This window comes from Electrona antarctica (genome assembly GCF_951216825.1).
Source record: "Electrona antarctica genome assembly, chromosome: 5".
In the NCBI taxonomy this organism is placed as follows: domain Eukaryota; kingdom Metazoa; phylum Chordata; class Actinopteri; order Myctophiformes; family Myctophidae; genus Electrona; species Electrona antarctica.
This window is the reverse complement of record NC_136810.1, coordinates 33,007,744-33,025,285: the sequence shown is the minus strand read 5'-3', so window position 1 is coordinate 33,025,285 and position 17,542 is coordinate 33,007,744. Positions and strand designations below refer to the sequence as shown.

General features: G+C 44.7%; 1 protein-coding gene across 3 annotated transcripts in view; it reads right to left on the bottom strand.

The window, feature by feature from the left end:
* The window catches only part of LOC306923622 (ELKS/Rab6-interacting/CAST family member 1-like), a 33,930-nt gene extending 16,534 nt beyond the window's left edge, over positions 1-17,396 (bottom strand). For 2 of the 3 annotated variants that reach the window (XR_013790090.1, XM_079501818.1), the window contains exons 1-11: positions 17,155-17,396; positions 15,188-15,989; positions 14,862-15,050; positions 10,824-11,115; positions 10,336-10,463; positions 10,167-10,241; positions 9,736-9,891; positions 8,071-8,238; positions 5,695-5,862; positions 5,023-5,160; positions 3,356-3,496 (exon numbers count right to left, since the gene is read on the bottom strand). Coding sequence is in view for 2 of the 3 variants with exons in the window: in XM_079501818.1 (XP_079357944.1) it covers positions 3,356-3,496; positions 5,023-5,160; positions 5,695-5,862; positions 8,071-8,238; positions 9,736-9,891; positions 10,167-10,241; positions 10,336-10,463; positions 10,824-11,115; positions 14,862-15,050; positions 15,188-15,724 (1,992 nt within the window). In the remaining variant the exon portion in view is untranslated. Of the gene's footprint in view, positions 1-3,355; positions 3,497-5,022; positions 5,161-5,694; positions 5,863-8,070; positions 8,239-9,735; positions 9,892-10,166; positions 10,242-10,335; positions 10,464-10,823; positions 11,116-12,195; positions 12,325-14,861; positions 15,051-15,187; positions 15,990-17,154 lie in introns of those variants that run through there. The other variant, XM_079501819.1, reaches the window with a different exon arrangement.
* Positions 17,397-17,542: the final 146 nt, after the last annotated feature.

The window sequence follows — 17,542 nt, the reverse complement described above, 5'->3', positions numbered from 1 at the left end:
AGGTTGGAATTATATACACTGGTCCTGCCATTCAGGGCCCTCAAGTGCCTTCCTCACTTTCAGATCTTGCTCGGTTGAGTTGACCCATGAGCCCAAGTACTTGAAGTCCTTGACTTCCTTCAGCACAGTGCCTCCTGTTGTCAGAGGTGGATGTTCCGGTGAGATGTTATAGGTGATAACCTCAGTTTTCTTGGCATTTATCCTAATACACTTGGATTCCACTCTCAGGAGTTCCTGAGAGTTCCTGTGCTTGTTACACATTGTCAGAGAGCAGGTTGATGTCGTCTGCATAGTCCAGAACTGTCAGGACTACTGTGGGGTAATGTCTCGACATCGTTGGTGTTAGAGTGAAGCAAAGATCCTGCTCTCATCTACTGATGGCCTTCCTGAGTGCATAATACAGGACTATGATGTAGAGGAAGGGGGCTAGGGTGTCTCCTTGCATTACCCCAGCCCGTATGTCAAACTCCTCATTGTTGCCGTCTGGGGTCACCACCTTGGCCCTTGTTCCTGCATACATGGGCCCTCATTTATCAATGGAGTGTAAATTCTGCCTTAAATTCGAGCGTGGGTTTTGGCGTACGATCATGTCGGCACAGCATTTATCAAGTGATCCTAAACAGCTGATCCTAAACAGCTGATCTGGGCGTAAATTTGGTTGCAGCTTTGATAAAAATGTCACGGTTGAAATCCCCGAAACGCCTCTCGCCTCGCTGCCTGTCCGCGCACGCATACACGCGCGTCGCACGTACTTGCAAGTGTGCATTTTGTCACACTGGAAAGAAAAAGCGGTGTTTGCCAATAGGATTATTCCAATGGGCACAACCTTTGTCAAGTAGTAGGCAATATTATTCACATATCACAGTTACATCGTCATGAATGGAATAGGTTTGTACTAGGTCAGGATACTTATTTAACCCATTTTTAAGAAGTGCGCAGTGCAGAGCACGTTAAAGCGACCCCCCGTGAGTCGGACTGCTGTGACTGCGAGTGACGCCACTGTCCATGACTAGATTTAAACAGCGGTGCCGCCACCCGCCAGTCCCTATTCCCGAAATTGCTCTCGCATAAGCGTTCAGCCTACTGTAGGTCTGATGATCTGGACCTGCAATTTATCTGAATGTTAAAGCACTTATTTAATTAGGTGAACGATTAAGCAACTAACTTAGCCTGTATCATTGCAAATAGGCAGGCTATATGCATGTCAGGCGTGCACGTCCATTTATGCTAAAATCAAAATGTTATTTAATGACAGGGATTATTTATCGCACACATGCACTCGCATGTTTTAACAGAGCCAGTAAAGCACTGTTTGATTAAGCATCTAACTTAACATGTTATATTGTTTTTAATTGCGCGGTTTTAATTGCTTGTAGGCTACAGTTGGAAATATCCTACCAATTTCATATTACACATCGTCAATGTATGCCTTTACAAAATATATGGTATATATTTATTCGTTTTATAGCTATTAGGAATGAATACATAACTTTAGATGCCTGTCAGCAGTTCAGACAATGCTACTCCACTGAATTTTGGCGTGGCGTACTTCAAAGTCACGTTGGAATGATAAATGCGGAAAATTCGGTGATTCCAGTGTACGCCCATTTTTGGGTGTAAATCACGTTGATAAATGAGGGCCATGGTCTCTATTGCCCGGAGTAAGTTGGGAGGGACACCGTAAGCCTCAAGGATCTTCACTATCGTACCTCTGTGGATCGAGTCAAATGCCATTTTGAAGTCGATGAAGCAGAGTACAGCAGTCAAGTTATCCTTTTTCACCTCCTCGATAATTGTCCTTAGTGACAATATCTGCACTATGGTAGTCCTCCCCTCTCGAAAGCCATTTTGGTTCTCCCTCAGGTGAGGACCGATGGCATGCCTTATCCTGTTTAGTATAATTCGGTTGTAAACCTTCGCGATGATACACGTCAGGCTGATGCCTTGGTAGTTGTCTGGCTTTCAAAGGTCTCCAGCTTTAGGCACCGGGATGATGTTAGAAAGAGACCACATTTCACAGTTTGTTGTACATTAACCTAGACTTTTGCAAGCGCAAGGTTTCAGAAGTTTAGGTTTGTTTGTTTTAGGCTTTGCCTCCGAGTATACCTCCATGTCATCCAGAGCTGCTGCTAGGGCGTCGGCCTTGGCTACTGCTGCTGCTGCAGCACTTTCGGTATTTAACATTTCCAAGCGTGCATCTACAAATGCCTTCTCCTTTTCTAGGCGTGCCTCTGCAGATGCTCTCTCTTGATCCAGGCGTGCCTTCTCCATCTTGAGCTGCATCTCCTTTTCAGCATATCTAAACTTGGCTTTGGCTACTTCAGCCTCAACTCGAGCGGTGGTCGCTGCTGCAAATGAGCGGCAGGAGCTTCTGGATGAGCGAGATGCCTGTGAATTACCACTTTTTACTGACGGTGTCTTTTCTCCATCCATGATGTTTGTTGTAGATCAACCGGATAGGAAGCTCTGTTTTTACTGTTCTGTCACCCCTATGCGCCCTGCACAGACAGACAGGCAGATAACTCCTCCTTCAATAATCACACTGTATGACGTCACTTGTTTAATGTGACATCCAAGGTGGGGTAAAAACTGCAAAGAACATCATTTACAATGAGCCAATGTACTTCAATACAATAAACACAATGTAAAGCATGTAGAAAACAAAATAATTAACTCCAATTTAGCTGGCATACAATAACACATTCAAGTAGGTATTATGTATCCATACAGGAAAATACTACGGCAAGTACTATGCTGGTTCAACAGTGTTCTTCATTATACAAAACATACAAGGGCTGCAAACAGTAGTTAAATGTTAGAAAATGCAATGTACATTCTTCACAAAATACACACATCTGAAATAAGATCCAACCATAAACACAACGTACCAGAGATGCCTCCAATAGGTCAAACTGGAACAGGTAAAAAAAAAACACTGTGTCTGCTGCTTTCCAACTGAGAACTGACTAATTGAACCAGGCGCGTAGCGTGGATTAAAGTATTGACTGGGCAGACACACACACTAATGGGGGACCATTTAATAAAGGCTGTGGGTCGCTACTAACAGATATTTGCATGCACAGGAGGTGAAGGGCTGTTAATGTAGGTTAGGTTGTTTTTCTTCACTGCCGGTTTGGAGAAGTTAGACTGGGCCAGCTCTAAATAGACTGGGCCACGGCCCGGGTGGCCCAATGGAGAATACGCCTCTGAATTGAACTACACCAGCAGGCTGCTACCTACTCAACACACCTGTATGCCCTCAACTAATTAACTGAACTAGGCCTCCTGTCTTAAAAGCACCGTCTTAAAGGCACAGGACATATATTTAACATACAAGACAGCACATGAATCTCACCTCTCTGTCTGACAGGTCTCCCTGTATTAAGCTCAGTCTCTCCTTCAGCTCCTTCAGTTCTTTCTTGCTGGAGTCAATCTCCTCCGACTTCTCACGCTCGTCTCTGTCTCGCTGGTCCTTCAAACGCTCAATGATGCGCTCCTGAGAGAGAGGGGGGGGGGGGGGGGGGGGGGGACGATTATACACGCCGTCACCGTAAATAACTAACCTCCCTCCAGGACAGCAAATGTTAAAGTAACTAACCTCCCTCCAGGACAGCAAATGTTAGAGTAATTAACCTCCCTCCGGGACATCTCAATTCAATTCAAAGGAGCTTTAAATGATATGTTTACATTGCCAAAGCAAGTGTCAAAGAATAATAAAACTGTTGAAAATGGGGAAAATACAGTTGGGAAGATCTGCTATTTTAGATTTTGTTTTTAAATGCATGGACATTTTTGAACATGGAAACGATTGACAATTATGCAAGAATTGTGTAAAATGTAAAATGTCACATTGCATCATTATATACATGCTATGTACAGGGTATAAAGCTTTTTTGAAATAGTAGCAATCGTTTTGAAGTCATTTTGGGACAAATAGCAGCATTTTTCCTCAAAACTTTAAATAGTATACAAAAAAGAAGAAAGCCTCTAATTTAAACGTGTGTAAAAGTAGCAGCTCTGTTTTGTACAGTATGTCTAGAGCAGGGGTTCTCAACCCGTGGGTTGCGACCCCTCGGGGGGGGGGTCGCCAAATTATTTTGGGGGGTCCCCAAATTATATATTTTAAAAAAATGTACAAGTTTACATAGTTTACATAGTGCATGCATAAACTTTCCTTAATGATTATATCTGGTTCTCTCTATTAAGGTTATTTTAGCAGTCAGTTTGTATTGGTGGTGGGGAGGGGGGCGGGGCAGGGGTCACAAGACATGGCCAAAGCATTTCCAGGGGTCCCCAGCCAAAAATGTTTAGAAAACCCCTGGTCTAGAGGTCTACTCCATACAGGCAGTAGTCATTAGAGTAGTTGCATTCCATTGGCCAACCTTTTTTTATCAGTTCACAAATCTTGCTGCTGTGTTTGCCATCTCTTTGACATCTCATGAGAAGCAGTACATATAGCCAAGGATGAGAGGATCACCAACACTCACCACCCGAGCCACAACCTGATCATGGTTCACAGCTGTATCAGCTTCCACGGCCAAGCGGTCAGGCTGCTAAACTGTTGAAAAAGCATGGCACACAGGCGCCGAGCCCTGCCACCATTGCAGTCTTCTCCACACATTGGCACTATCACTTTATTTATTGTGAATACACTCCTTTGCCATCTAAGTGATGTCTCTTACATGCACAAGAGACTGAGGTACTTTGCCTTATTTCCATTTAATTGTTTAACCCATTTTGACCTGAGATCAGATTCTAAAAAGGTCTTCTACATCCTGACAGTTTTCTGAAAAAGCTATGTTTCTATGTCAGTCGTTTCTATGGCACTCTTCACCAACCCATAGAAAAAACAGCCAATTACGTTTTGTTATAACGTCCAGCCAAGCCAGATGCACCACAGACGATTCAAAACAGTAGTAGTCTCAGCGATACCCCTTGCTTCACCCAAAAAAGAGATGAAACGTACCTGGTTAAATAAAGGCTTAGTAAAATATACATGCACGCGCGCACACACACACACACCTTCTCTGCGAGGGACTCCTCCAGGGTGGTCAGAGCAGTGTCCGTGTTGGAGGTGTCCGCCTGCAGAGATTTGACTCTCTCCTTCAGGTTGCTCATCTGCTTCTCCTTGTCTCTCAACTGCTCCTGGAGGTTCTCTATCTGGAAGAAACCAAAACAGCAGCACACAAAGCCACCGTCAGACATCAAACACAGTATGCATGACTTCACACAATAAAACGCACCACGAGATCCCACTGAAAACATTAACTGGAAAAAAAGATTACAAATTTAAGTTGATGATAAATCGTCACATACAAATAATTGCGATTAACGATTTAATTGTGTTTTTTGCATTGAACATTGGAACGTTACAATTTGTATTTCTGTTTCAATAATCACAAATTGCAGATATGACAAACAACTTAAATATACAAATAAATCACAGACACATTTAATCATTTTTCTTTTTCCTTTTTTTTCTACAAGCTCGTGTTGCAAGCTTGTAGATCTGTGACGTGTTGTAAGCTTGTAGATCTGTGACGTGTTGTAAGCTTGTAGATCTGCTATTTTTGCTATTTTTTTTTTTTTTTTTAATGTTTCAATATGGAAACGATGACAATTATGCAAGAATAATTGCGACTATCCACGATAATCACGATTATGTAATAATTGTGACAGGCCTATCTGCCGTACCTTCTTCTGGAGCACGTTCACCTTGCGCTCCTTGACCTCCAGCATGTCCTTGAGGTCATGGATCTCCCCGTTGAGCGTGCCTTTCTCCTCGGACATCTCCTGGATCTGCTTGCTCTTCTTGTTCAGAGTGGCCTCCTTCTCCTCCAAGCGCAGGCGCAGGGCATCCACCTGGCCAGGAGAGGGCAGAGTAGAGAGCATTAGCTGAGAAGGAGGTTCCCAAAAACGCCTGGGATAATGGTTTGATGTGCGACGAGTGGTCTAGGGCTGAAACGATCCATTATTTTCTTAGCGATTTTTATATCTATATCTTAATACTTTTTAAATATATTTATCAACACATAGTTTAAGCACTTAAGCATTATTTTATACTTCGTCACACGTCATATAAATATAGTCAATATAGCATAACTCAAACCACCATTGGTCGGTTTTGAACAAAATACCTCAAAAACATGAACAAGGCCAAGGAAAAAATGCCACTGGAAATTTTTCGAATCAGTCTCATGGTGGTCGATATTCCAGTTTTTACCTATAAATGCACCAATCTACGTGAAACGTAACGTAACTCACTGTAAGGATTTGAACAGTCAAAAATATATTAAACTGTAGTGACTTGCAGACTGTAAATAAGTAATAGATTGTTAGCACTCAAGTATTGATTATTTCCCCTTGAAAATAGTAATGTATGTAGGTGATGACATGTTATGGATAGGCCTGCGTAGTTGTTTTAGCATTGATAGTCCATGTTTTGCTAACCAGTCCATGGCTTATTCTCAATTGAAAACGCGTCTGTCATTTTTATTTGTTCCTGCAAACACTCCAGCGGTTTACATTTAGGTGTATCAATGCACATGATATAGTACTATGTTGTTGGTTCACTCTTCTCCACCAGCCAAAATGTGCCCTATTGTACCTATGGGCAGGACGATGTAGACTATGGTATATGATATTTACTTTACATGGAGTCAGGCTAAAGCAGTTGTGTAGTGTGCACTAAGCTCATCAGAATGGTTTACATAACCCGTCAAACCACCCCTACTGAAGTGCCGTATTATCGGCTGTATCGGAAACAATAATATCTAGAAGAATGTGCTCCTCAGGTCTCTGCCAGGCCAGGTAGTAGAAGTTGATCTTAGCCATGACATGATGACATGACTATAGAGATAATATGTACTGATTTGTGTAATGTTTGGACAACATCTGTAGGATTAATGGCAAAAAAAATGTGTTTTGCAAAAATAAGCCTCCTGGTGGCACTAAACAGGCCAATGTGAAGTTTTACGGAGCATCAGATCAGACAAGGCGAACACACACACACACACACACACACACACACACACACACACACACACACACACACACACACACACACACACACACACACACACACACACACACACACACACACACACACACACACACACACACACACACACACACACACACACACACACACACACACGAAAACAGTCTCAGCAACGCCTTTGGCCTGGCAGAGAGAATAATGACATTTTCCGATATCATGCAACTTTCAGGATGTCATAACAGTTAATACCCAAGGCACGCTGACTTCAACAATAACAATTCTGGACATAGTGGGAATTCCACACTATCAATCTAGAGGTGTGGGAGTACTGACTTGGAATGTCCCACTCCCTCCCAAATAACTAATTTCAACAACAATCAAGAGGAAGCTGGGGGAACTATGTAAAGCCTTGGATAAAGGCGCTATATAAATGCACCATTTACCATTTAACACTAAACCACCTTTTTGTCACACCGTCACTAAACACGGGTATATTTTACCCAATGTAAAATATACCATGAACAATATTTCTCATCAAAATATATTGAAGTACAGCAATATATGGCAAAATTGAGGTGCTCTTCTTTAATATTTCACCACGACTTTGCAAAAAAAAAACGAAAAATACATAATAGGGGGGCTATCATAGGGGGGGCAAAATCTGTGAAATGTGGGTATTATTTTTACAATATTCCTATACCAAAACATAATGGAGCTGGGAACTTCTCCTTTGGTCCATCCATTCCTGGGACATGTGACAATGGTCCAGTGAAGAAGACAAAATGTGTGCGTGTATGGGATTCTTTTTCTATCACTAAGCACGGGTGAAATTCACCCGAACACCTGCCCGTAGAAAAAAACAGGGATGTGGGCAGGTAAACAAACCTACCTTCAATGATGTCACTGAGCATCATAAAGGTACTGAAAGACCCACCCACCTCAGACATCAGCAACATTATGAAAATTACAAAAATATAATTGTCTGGGTGAAAATCACCCGTGTTTAGTGTTCTACGGTTAATCAAAAATCTAATTCCAATGTTCTGTGATGTGATGCGTTTATGCTGTACCTCAGTCTGTAAGATGGCTGCACGTTGCTCCTTGGCGGTGAGGGATTCCTTGAGGACCTCAATGTGCTGCTTGCTGTCTGAGAACTGATTGTTGAGCGTCTCCAGCTTGGTCTGCAGACCCAGCATCTCTGTGTCCTTCCTAGACAGGTCCTGCTTCACCTGCTCCATCTGAACAGCCACAACGAGCGGAGGAGATTGAAGAAAAACATTTGTTTTATGGAGTGACCTACTTTAATCTCTGAGGTTCAGTCCTGTTTGTTTTATTGTTTGTTTTTTGGGGGCGGGGGGTCATTCTGGCAAAATAGCAGATCTACCGTCTCACAATGCATTGTGAGCTTTCAGATTGGCTGTTTTTGCGGAAGATATTTAGGGTTGTACTGCACGTAACTCGACAACCGTTTGCCCCACCGACTTCTACTTCGACACACGCGTTCCACACCCCCGCAGGGAGTGCAGTGCCCGGTATCGACGCTTCTCCAGAACCACCACAAAAGGCTCTGGTCAGGCTCTGCCAGTGGGCCTAATGAGCCAAAGTCCCTGTCACCTGTGCAATTTCCAGCCTCTGCCTCCACAGACATATAAACGTAGACGCCTCTTCCGGCTCTGGGGCGCGTGTCACAATTGAAGGCACAATTTTCCCAAGATTCCTTGCAAAGCATTTGCCTTCAATGAGCGGAAGTAACGGAAGTCCCGGAAAAGACGTGCTGTGATTGGCCAGTAGTCACTTGAGTGACAGTGAGAGACATGGAGGAGTCGCATGAGTAACGTCACTTGGACAGCGACGCAGCGTGCCTTCAGCAAATGCCTTCAGCACTTCTAAATAAGAAAGCTGCGGAGAACTGTTGCTTTGTGTACACTCTTTAATGTTTTCTGTTAGTAATCCCCCCTGGCTCTGATGTTGTATTGTTTTGTTGTTGTATTAATAACTTTGTTGTTTGTGTTTGTTTATTTGTCTCGTTTGTGTTTGTATTGTATGTCATGACTGTTAAGCCTTCAGCACTGCACTTCCGCTTGACTTCCTGCCTTCATTGGGAGACACGTCGCTCCAATGAACTGCAGCAGCCAGTGAGGCATCTATTTTTCTATCTATGTCTGCCTCAGCATTGATTGCCATGGCAAATGGCAAATTGATTACTTAACCACTCTTTTCACAGTCAGTTTGCACTCTTCAGACATAGGCAGACTGGCAGATACAGAGATCTCCATGTTGGACACAGACAGATAGTTAAAACGGGTGCAAGTTAACATGTATTATTAGGTTCCCAAGTTGCATCGTTCTCAAGTAGGCCGGTGGCCGACGGGCACGTACAAGTCTAGTAGTAAAAAAGGCAAAGACGTTTAGGGATAAGGGGTAAGGCACTGGTAAAAATAGGGCCCTTAGAATAGAGTGGGGAAAAAGGAGCTGACCCCTGGGAGACCCAGGTCAACTAAGTATGTAGGGTTAGGTTTAACTATCTCTACCGCTAGCTGTTGGCATAAACCCCAGTTCCCAGTGCCAGCATACGCGTTCACTTTAAAAGACGCAGTTTGGATATGACGCGTCCTAGCGTCGACGTCCGTATATATACAGACTTGGGGAAAAAAGAGTTAAGTAGATCTGGAACCCAGAGCACTCAAAGCTTATTGTAACACCAACTACATTCCATGTTGGCATCGTGCCCAAACCTTGTTCTTCATGAACTTGGTGTGGCTGCGGTACACCTCCATCTGCTTCATCTCCTCCTGCCGCTCCTCGCAGCTCAGCAGCCCGTTGGACTTCAGCATCATCAGCTCCTCCTCCATGTCCCTAAGACCCCTCTCCATGGAGTTGAGCTTAGCGTCCTGAGACAGAGGAACACACGGGATGATACTACTGTGGTAAAGCCTTGTGGGGTCACGATTCACTGTTATATTCACACATATCAATGATATCTGATGATGGCAATAATAATAATAATAATCTAAATAATAATTTGTTCTCAATATAATGTATTCCCCCTAAACATAACTTTTTTTTATTTGGCTTCCAGGAAGTGAAGATGTTCACTGCTTTCATTGATGCGAGTCTGAAACCATTCATAGACACAAAAGTAAAGACTAAATGGGAAAATCCCCACCTTCATGTCGATGACAGTCTGTAGAGCCTTGGTTTTGGTGGATTCGGGGGTTCCCTCATATCGGCGGTGCAGCTCCTGTCGAGGAAGATGAAGTACAACATGTGATGAGCAGACGTGAAACATTGTCATGGTAGAGAACACAAAAACAGGTGTTTCTCTGGTTTCTGACCTCTCTCAGAGCCACAGTCTCTCTGTCTCTCTGGTCTAGCAGACTCTCCAGGTGGTGCCGATGCATCTCGGCGTCGGCCAGCCTTCTGGTCCGTTCCTGGTCTTCCTCTGAGGCCTTGGCAGATGGACCTGGAGGGGCAAAGATTATATATATGATATGTTACTGTCGGGAGGAAACCACCCAACTCAATTTTTGTGGTTTCTTGAATAATAACTGAATCGCGATAGTTGAATGCATACAGTACATAGGGATATCTTATCTTACATAAGGATATATTGCTTGCTCTGGGTGGGATCTCCGTCTGTTTGCAAACACCGAGCTGTGTCACTCTACATGTAAAGTGTCTTGAGACAACTTGTTGTGATTTGATACTTTAATAAAAATTGAACTGAATATCTTCATTAGGGCATATTATTTCCAGGAACCTCTGCATGTTAAAAGTGAAGACCGTCACAAAGGTGACAAAACAAACAGCAGCACAGACCCACCTTTGCTCTGCAGCATCTCCAGCAGCTTCTTGATGGACTCGTCCCTGGCTCCCAGGGTCTGCTTCTGCGTGTCGATCCTCAGCTCCATCTCCTCCAGGGTCTTCCTCAGGAGGAAGAGCTCCTTGGCCTGCCGCTCGTGCTCGCTGTGCAGCCGCCTGAAGTTCTCCTCGGTGGGCTCGGAGGTGAGGGCCAGCTCGCGGCCGTGGTTAGACGGGTCCTGCTGGAGCAGCTGGTTCAGGTCCCTCTGGATCCGCAGCTCGTCCTGGAGGGCCTGTGCCGTCATCTGAAGGTGCTGTTGGCAAAGACATAAAAAGGACAAATGTTTCCCCATTTACCGTTTGGAAAGCCCATTCATTAGTCTACTACTTTGGAAAGCCCATTCATTAGTCTACTACTTTTGTTATAATGGTCTTGCTTTTTTGTCCATTTAATTCTTTTTTTTTAATTCCCCCCCACCAAACTAACAGGGGTCACTAAAGAGGACGTAATCTAGACATGGAAGGCCATTTGAGCAATTAACGCCTTATAAATGCTGTGTTTACACTGTAACAAATGGCCTTCCCTAATCCCTCGCCGGAAACCCACCACGAACACGGCAAATAGCCTTCATTGGACCAGTGTCAAGTTCATCCAATTTTTATTTTGATAAGATACCCAAGAGGTTGGCTAAGGTGATGGGAGCCCGTCGTCAACCACGACAAATTCAAAACCACAGAGATGACGAGAAACCGCCTTTCTCTGTGTTTATGGATCCTGGCATAATATCTTGTGTTACGACTGCACAAAAGTCAACCCTGCATGATTGAGGATTTATTGATGACTTGAAAGCCAAGTGTTGCGGCCATGCCTTGTGTCTTACATTTCATGCCCGGCGAAATACAAGTGGTGAAACACAATCGGCCTAGTGTACTGTTGCAATGTTTGTGGCATTTGAAGCCACGGGTACTTGGCAGTGACGCCGTGAGACCAACGCATAATGCTGTATTACATTGTCTGGTGTGGATCAGCTGTGGGCCGTTTCAGACGACAGAACAAAGGGAGAAGTCAGTGGCTGCCACCGTTTCGCTCTGTCCGCCTCCTCTTCCTCCAGGCCCCCTCCCTCCATTTCCTTCCTTGTTCATTCTCTCCTGGACTCCTCCTTTCTCCACTCCCGTCCACCTACCGTGGACGCCCACGCCCTATCTGTTTCTCTCCAGCACTCTCACCTTTCGTATCGCTAACCCTCACTTTCCATCAGCCCCATACCGCTCCCTTCCCCTCCACCCCGTGACTACTGACTGACTAAGGCTGACTCACTGCTGTGCCTGCACTGATCCTCCCCTCCACCCCCACCCCCCCCCCCACACACACACACACACACACACACACACACCTCTTCCCACCCGCTTGCTCCTCGCTCTTGCTCTCTCTCCGCCTGAGGAGAGACAACACAGTGAGGCATTTCAGAGCGAAGAGGCCATAAAGAGAGATGTGATGCATTAACCATAATGATGAACAGATAAGCTTGCAGTGGGTCACAACAACAACACCACACTGCGTGAGCACAAAAAAAGCCACAGTCCAGGCCAGAGACGTCCACGGTGCGAGGAAAACTGTGGTTCAAACAAGAAACGTGCACATGCCTTCGTCTCACAATTTCCCAAGTCTCCTCCGCTTGCCTCCATTCACATCATCAGTTAATGTCTCCTTTAGACTGCTGGCATAATTTATCCGCGCTGACGAGCAGCGTTTGCCAACTTAAAAAGCAATGCCAATTTGCCCGGTGACCGTCCGGCTTTAGCGAGAAGCGGAACATGACAGCCATTTCACAACAAGGCACATTTTGGAGGCTATGTAACAACAGTCACTTATCACAGAGGATAAGGGGGATCAATGTCTTATAGTGGGGATTTTCTCAAAAGCTGCGTGGCCAAAGTACACAACACATCAGCACTGCCAGCATAGAGCCATGACACATACTGTACACAGTCAAATATAGGCCCAGCAATATTCGCACATACAGGCCTAACACACAGTGCTCTCATGTGCAAGGACAGACACATGCACGCTCAGTTGGAGGCCGGCTACATGAGGGGGCGGACAGTTACATGGAAGGGGTAATTACCCAGATGCCTCTGTACATTTGTGTGTGCTCACGCCTGCACTTGTGCACGTGCGTGTGCAACTGTGTGTGCGTGGGAGGAGGCCAACATGTAAAAGCAGACGTTTTTAAATTAGAGCAACCACTGATTAGCTTTACGCTAGTGGGGCATTACTGGGAATTAGTATATGTTGTGATTTCTGTGACTCAGCAGGAGCCAACACACCAAATTATACAGATCTGCCCATCGACTCCAGTACATTCATTAATGGATTAGACCTCTGGCAGCACATGCAAGGAGAAAACAACGGAAGACTCACATGATTCACATTATTTTCCTCAATATTCTACGGATTCTAAATACCACAGATCTAATACGTTTCCAGTTGTTCTCTCCTCAAAATCTAGATTCATGTTAAAATTGGATAGGTAGGCACTTGTACTTGTATATTTGTGTGTGCTCTCAAATACACACACATGAAGACACACAGAGTGAGAGAGAAGGTGCTGAGCAGGGCATTACCCTAAATGCAGAGCCAGCGTCTCTTTCCCCTGGCTCCTGGAGGCCAGGGAGAGAGAAACAATCATGGGTAAAATAAAAAGGAAAAAACAAGAGGAATGAGATAGATTAGGCAAGTGTGTGAGAGTAGAAATAGGGCAAGGAGGCACAAGAGTAAAAGTCTTAAGGCTCATTCATAGTCTGGATTTTCGGTGGTGAGGTGACCACCGAAAATCACCGCTCAATGTTATTTCAGCTCCGGTGGTCAGCTCACCACCGGAGCTGAAATAACATTGAGCGGTGGTGAGTAAAAACAGAGAGAAGGGCTGGGGTGTTGGAGGTGGTTTGCTCTTCACCGCGGCTCGTGACGTCATGTTGTAGTTCGGTGGTCACCTCACTGGGAGTTTTCATAACCTTTCCTACCATTTAAAGCAGTATGTATGAACATGCCTTGGTATAACCCAGCTGACAAGAGACCGGAATCGAAGGCCATCGACCTCTTATTTCATAACTAGCACACAGTGCGACCCCTCAATCGCTCACACTTGATCAGGCTCATCTCTCCATCAAAGCCTGGGTTATTATTCATATTTTCTTTTATGTGCGGTGTCCCCAATCTGAAAATAACTCTTGTCCCGTGTCCCCCTCCCCCCACCCCCCTCTCTGCCCTCAGGTTTCCTGTCTCTCTACACTCTCCTATCCAAATAAAGCAGAAAATGCCACACAAAAAATATCTAAAATCTTCATTCAGAGTCAGACCCATGCACACGTGCAGGCTTTTTTTTTAAATGCAAAGTGTGGTCCCCTGAAGCTATGTGATTTATGCCCAAGAGGAATTCCACACTTCCTTATTCTTAGCAGCAGGTAAACCACTCCACACATACACAAAGTCAAAGTCATACGATTTGTCACACACGTTACCGCAGTGAAATTTGTTCTCCACCCAGCTTTAAGATCTTCAGCCTCACTAATATATATATATATATATATATATATAATATATACACATTTTTTCATATCCAGCCATTTCTAAAGCATACAGAGATGCTAATGCAGTCATTAAACTAACACCCTCTTTGATCTCTTAAGCGTGAGCATATAGCTGCATAGAAGAGGATTAACTAGATGTTCGAAAGCTCACTCCAACCTATGCAGAGGAAGGGGAAGAGAGAGAGAGAGAGAGGGATGAATGAGACACAGAAAAGAGAATCCCTTACAGTAAAATGTTGGTAAGCTGCATTATGAAACACGGAAATCGTTGAATAGCATTTCCCACAAGCATGACCACTACCGACAGATGATAATAGCTTATTTGCGATGTAATAAACGTGAGCTAAAATTGCGTGAACAGAGGAGCTCTGAGGAAATAACATAAATATTTACTAAGCTTTGAATTTGACTTGCTGTGATGACACCACCTACTATGCAAACGCAGGCCAAAAGGATTGGCAACGCATACCTGTGTTTCATCCTGAATTACGCGGTATTGTTCCTTCCACACAGTGATCTTGGAGACCTCGTCTTTTCGAAGCGCTCGCTCCTTTTTCAGCTCGGGGCTCCAGAAGGTCTTGATGGAATTCATGGAGGAGCTGAGCTTGCTCTCCTTCACCTCCACTTCCCGCCGCAATAACTCATTCTCACGCAGAACCTGAGGGATCCAAAATGATTATGTAACATGATGCAACTAACACCAAGGCTAAAAGTACACACGCGACAAGGTTCTCCAGCAAAAAAAAACATATACAAGCAATGAGGTAAAGCAAGCATAAAAGCAGAGCGAGTTACCTCTTTGAGTTGGGCCTGCAGGTCCAATATGGTGTTGTCCCTGGCTTGTCTCAGAGAGTGGGGCACAGTGGACGCCATGTGGTGGTCCCCAAACGCCAGCGCATCACCGACCATCATGCCCACAGCATTGGTGGGCACTGAGGTGGCAATGTTGGGGGTGCTAGCAGCCACCCCGCCACCACTGCTGCCCCTCGACCCATACATCACCCTCTGCCTCCCCATAGTCGTCATTGTCCCACCACTCTTTGGGATGTGGTCAGTTACCAAGGCAACCTCGTTGTCGCTCAGGTACATGGGCCCTGAGGTAGCATATGCCGCGTTGAGGGACTGTATGTTCTCCATGGACAGGGTTTTACCCCCCGGCCCTCCGGGGCCACCTCCGCTGCCTCCAGTGCTGTTGGTGCGACGGTGACCCATCCGTGGCGAGCGGGGCAGGCGAGGGGAGCGGCCGGATCCCTGACTACTGCCACCCCCTCCCTCTCTCCCTCCACTGTGGTTGGCTTCCCCTCTGCCAACAGAGCGGGCACTGCCGTACATCTTCTGCTAAGTAGAAGAATGGAGCTGACAGTCTTACTGAAAATCTAAGGTCTCACGGGTGCCAAGATATTCTCGCCGATTGTGTGACCTCGCGTCTCCCAGCAGCAGCAGTTGTGTGTGTGTGTGTGTGTGTGTCGGCGATTCTGTTTCAAGAATCAGCAAGCACAATGTTCATGATATATCAGAGCTCTATGTTTCTCCTGACTCCTTGACTGATGATGCTCTTCTAACCTGAGCTGTCTTCCGCTTGTCCCAATATACTGCTCTGAAAGAGAAGAAGAAATTCATTCATTTAGAAAAGAAAACAAATTGAGTCCGTCCTGTGTAATGATTATATTATATCAGGAGGAGCTATGCTGATTGAATCATACTCTATTCATTCAGATAGAAAGTCCTGTGTAACAACAGAGAGCCAACTTGGGTGAATACCGGGATGGAACATAAACAATAAGCATCCCTTATAAAGGATTACTGACCAATCCTTTACACAAAAAAAATGTTGAGGCCATCAACTTTCAGAGTCACTGGCCGGGTCTTTAAGCCTTGAATGTAACGGTTCCCATCTAAACAATAACAATCCTGTGTTCATGTATCCATTTGTAACACACACTGACACTGATAAGAGCACAAATGTAACGGACGGTACGGACCGTACGGGTCCACACTGAGGATTTATTTTTGCAACAAACCCACCACAGGCTTCTCAGGCATTCAGCTGACTGTCTGCGTGGCCTAGCTAGCGGCGCTACAGCTATAGCTAACACATTTTACTACTACCGTTACATTACATGGACTCATAATCGTATCCGTTTAAAAGCACTTTAACGGATTAATGTATAATAACGATTGCGTTCTCTATTTAAACATTTGTAGAGTGCTATCGATATAGCTACGGGCTACGGCCTCTAAGTGGGGAAGGAAAATGGACATGTCAGTCCAAGGAAAAATATCCTCCCAGGTTACAAAATTAAGCCTACGATTGTCTTTTAAAAGGCAGGGGGTCGTCTGATCTGATGTGTTCAATTTAGATCGGATCATCCGTATAAAATGCAGCAGAATGGGATAAACAGTAGAGTGGACCACTTCTTTACACAATCCCCACTATAACGTAAGGTAGAACGTTAAGCGTTTGCTTTGGAGACACCCAAAGCATATCCCATTTTTCTCCTCCTCCTCCTCCACCTCCATTAAAGGGCTGATCATTTAGGCTACGCTTTTATTCATTCACATCTCGCATTCCTTGCTGCAGATCGTGTCATTGTAGCGTGCAAAGTAACCAAGTATAAATTGCACAACATATTTGCTCAGATTAGCTCACGATAATGGAGGTTATTCCTTTCAACTGAGTGGTCAGGCAGAATCTTATTTTTCCCCTTTCGTTCGCTAACACAATAGCCTGTCATGAAAATATATATCACTAAACCAACTACCTTATTATCCTTTGCCCCCCGGTGGACGTCAAAACGGTGTCAATTTTGAATCCTGCGTCAAATGGAAATCGGCTGCAGAAACGCTCATTTTCTTTTAATTCCTCGCTATGATTATGAGTGTATCTGATTTTCCCATCTTTTGCCAGTAAAAGCAGCGGCTCTGGAGAGCCAGGGCGCTTCAGTGACGTCAACAAGCCCGTGATGCGCGTTCACGCGGGCTCATCGCCACGCTTGAATTTCACAAGCGCGGCCACGACTGTTGGGGAAAATGCAGATGGTCAGCAGCAATGAATGACCTGTCCTGTCCTCTGAATATTTAAAATGTTATCAGAGACTATTAGGCCTATTATTACGAATAAGTAAGAAATCAGATAGGGATTCTTCTAAA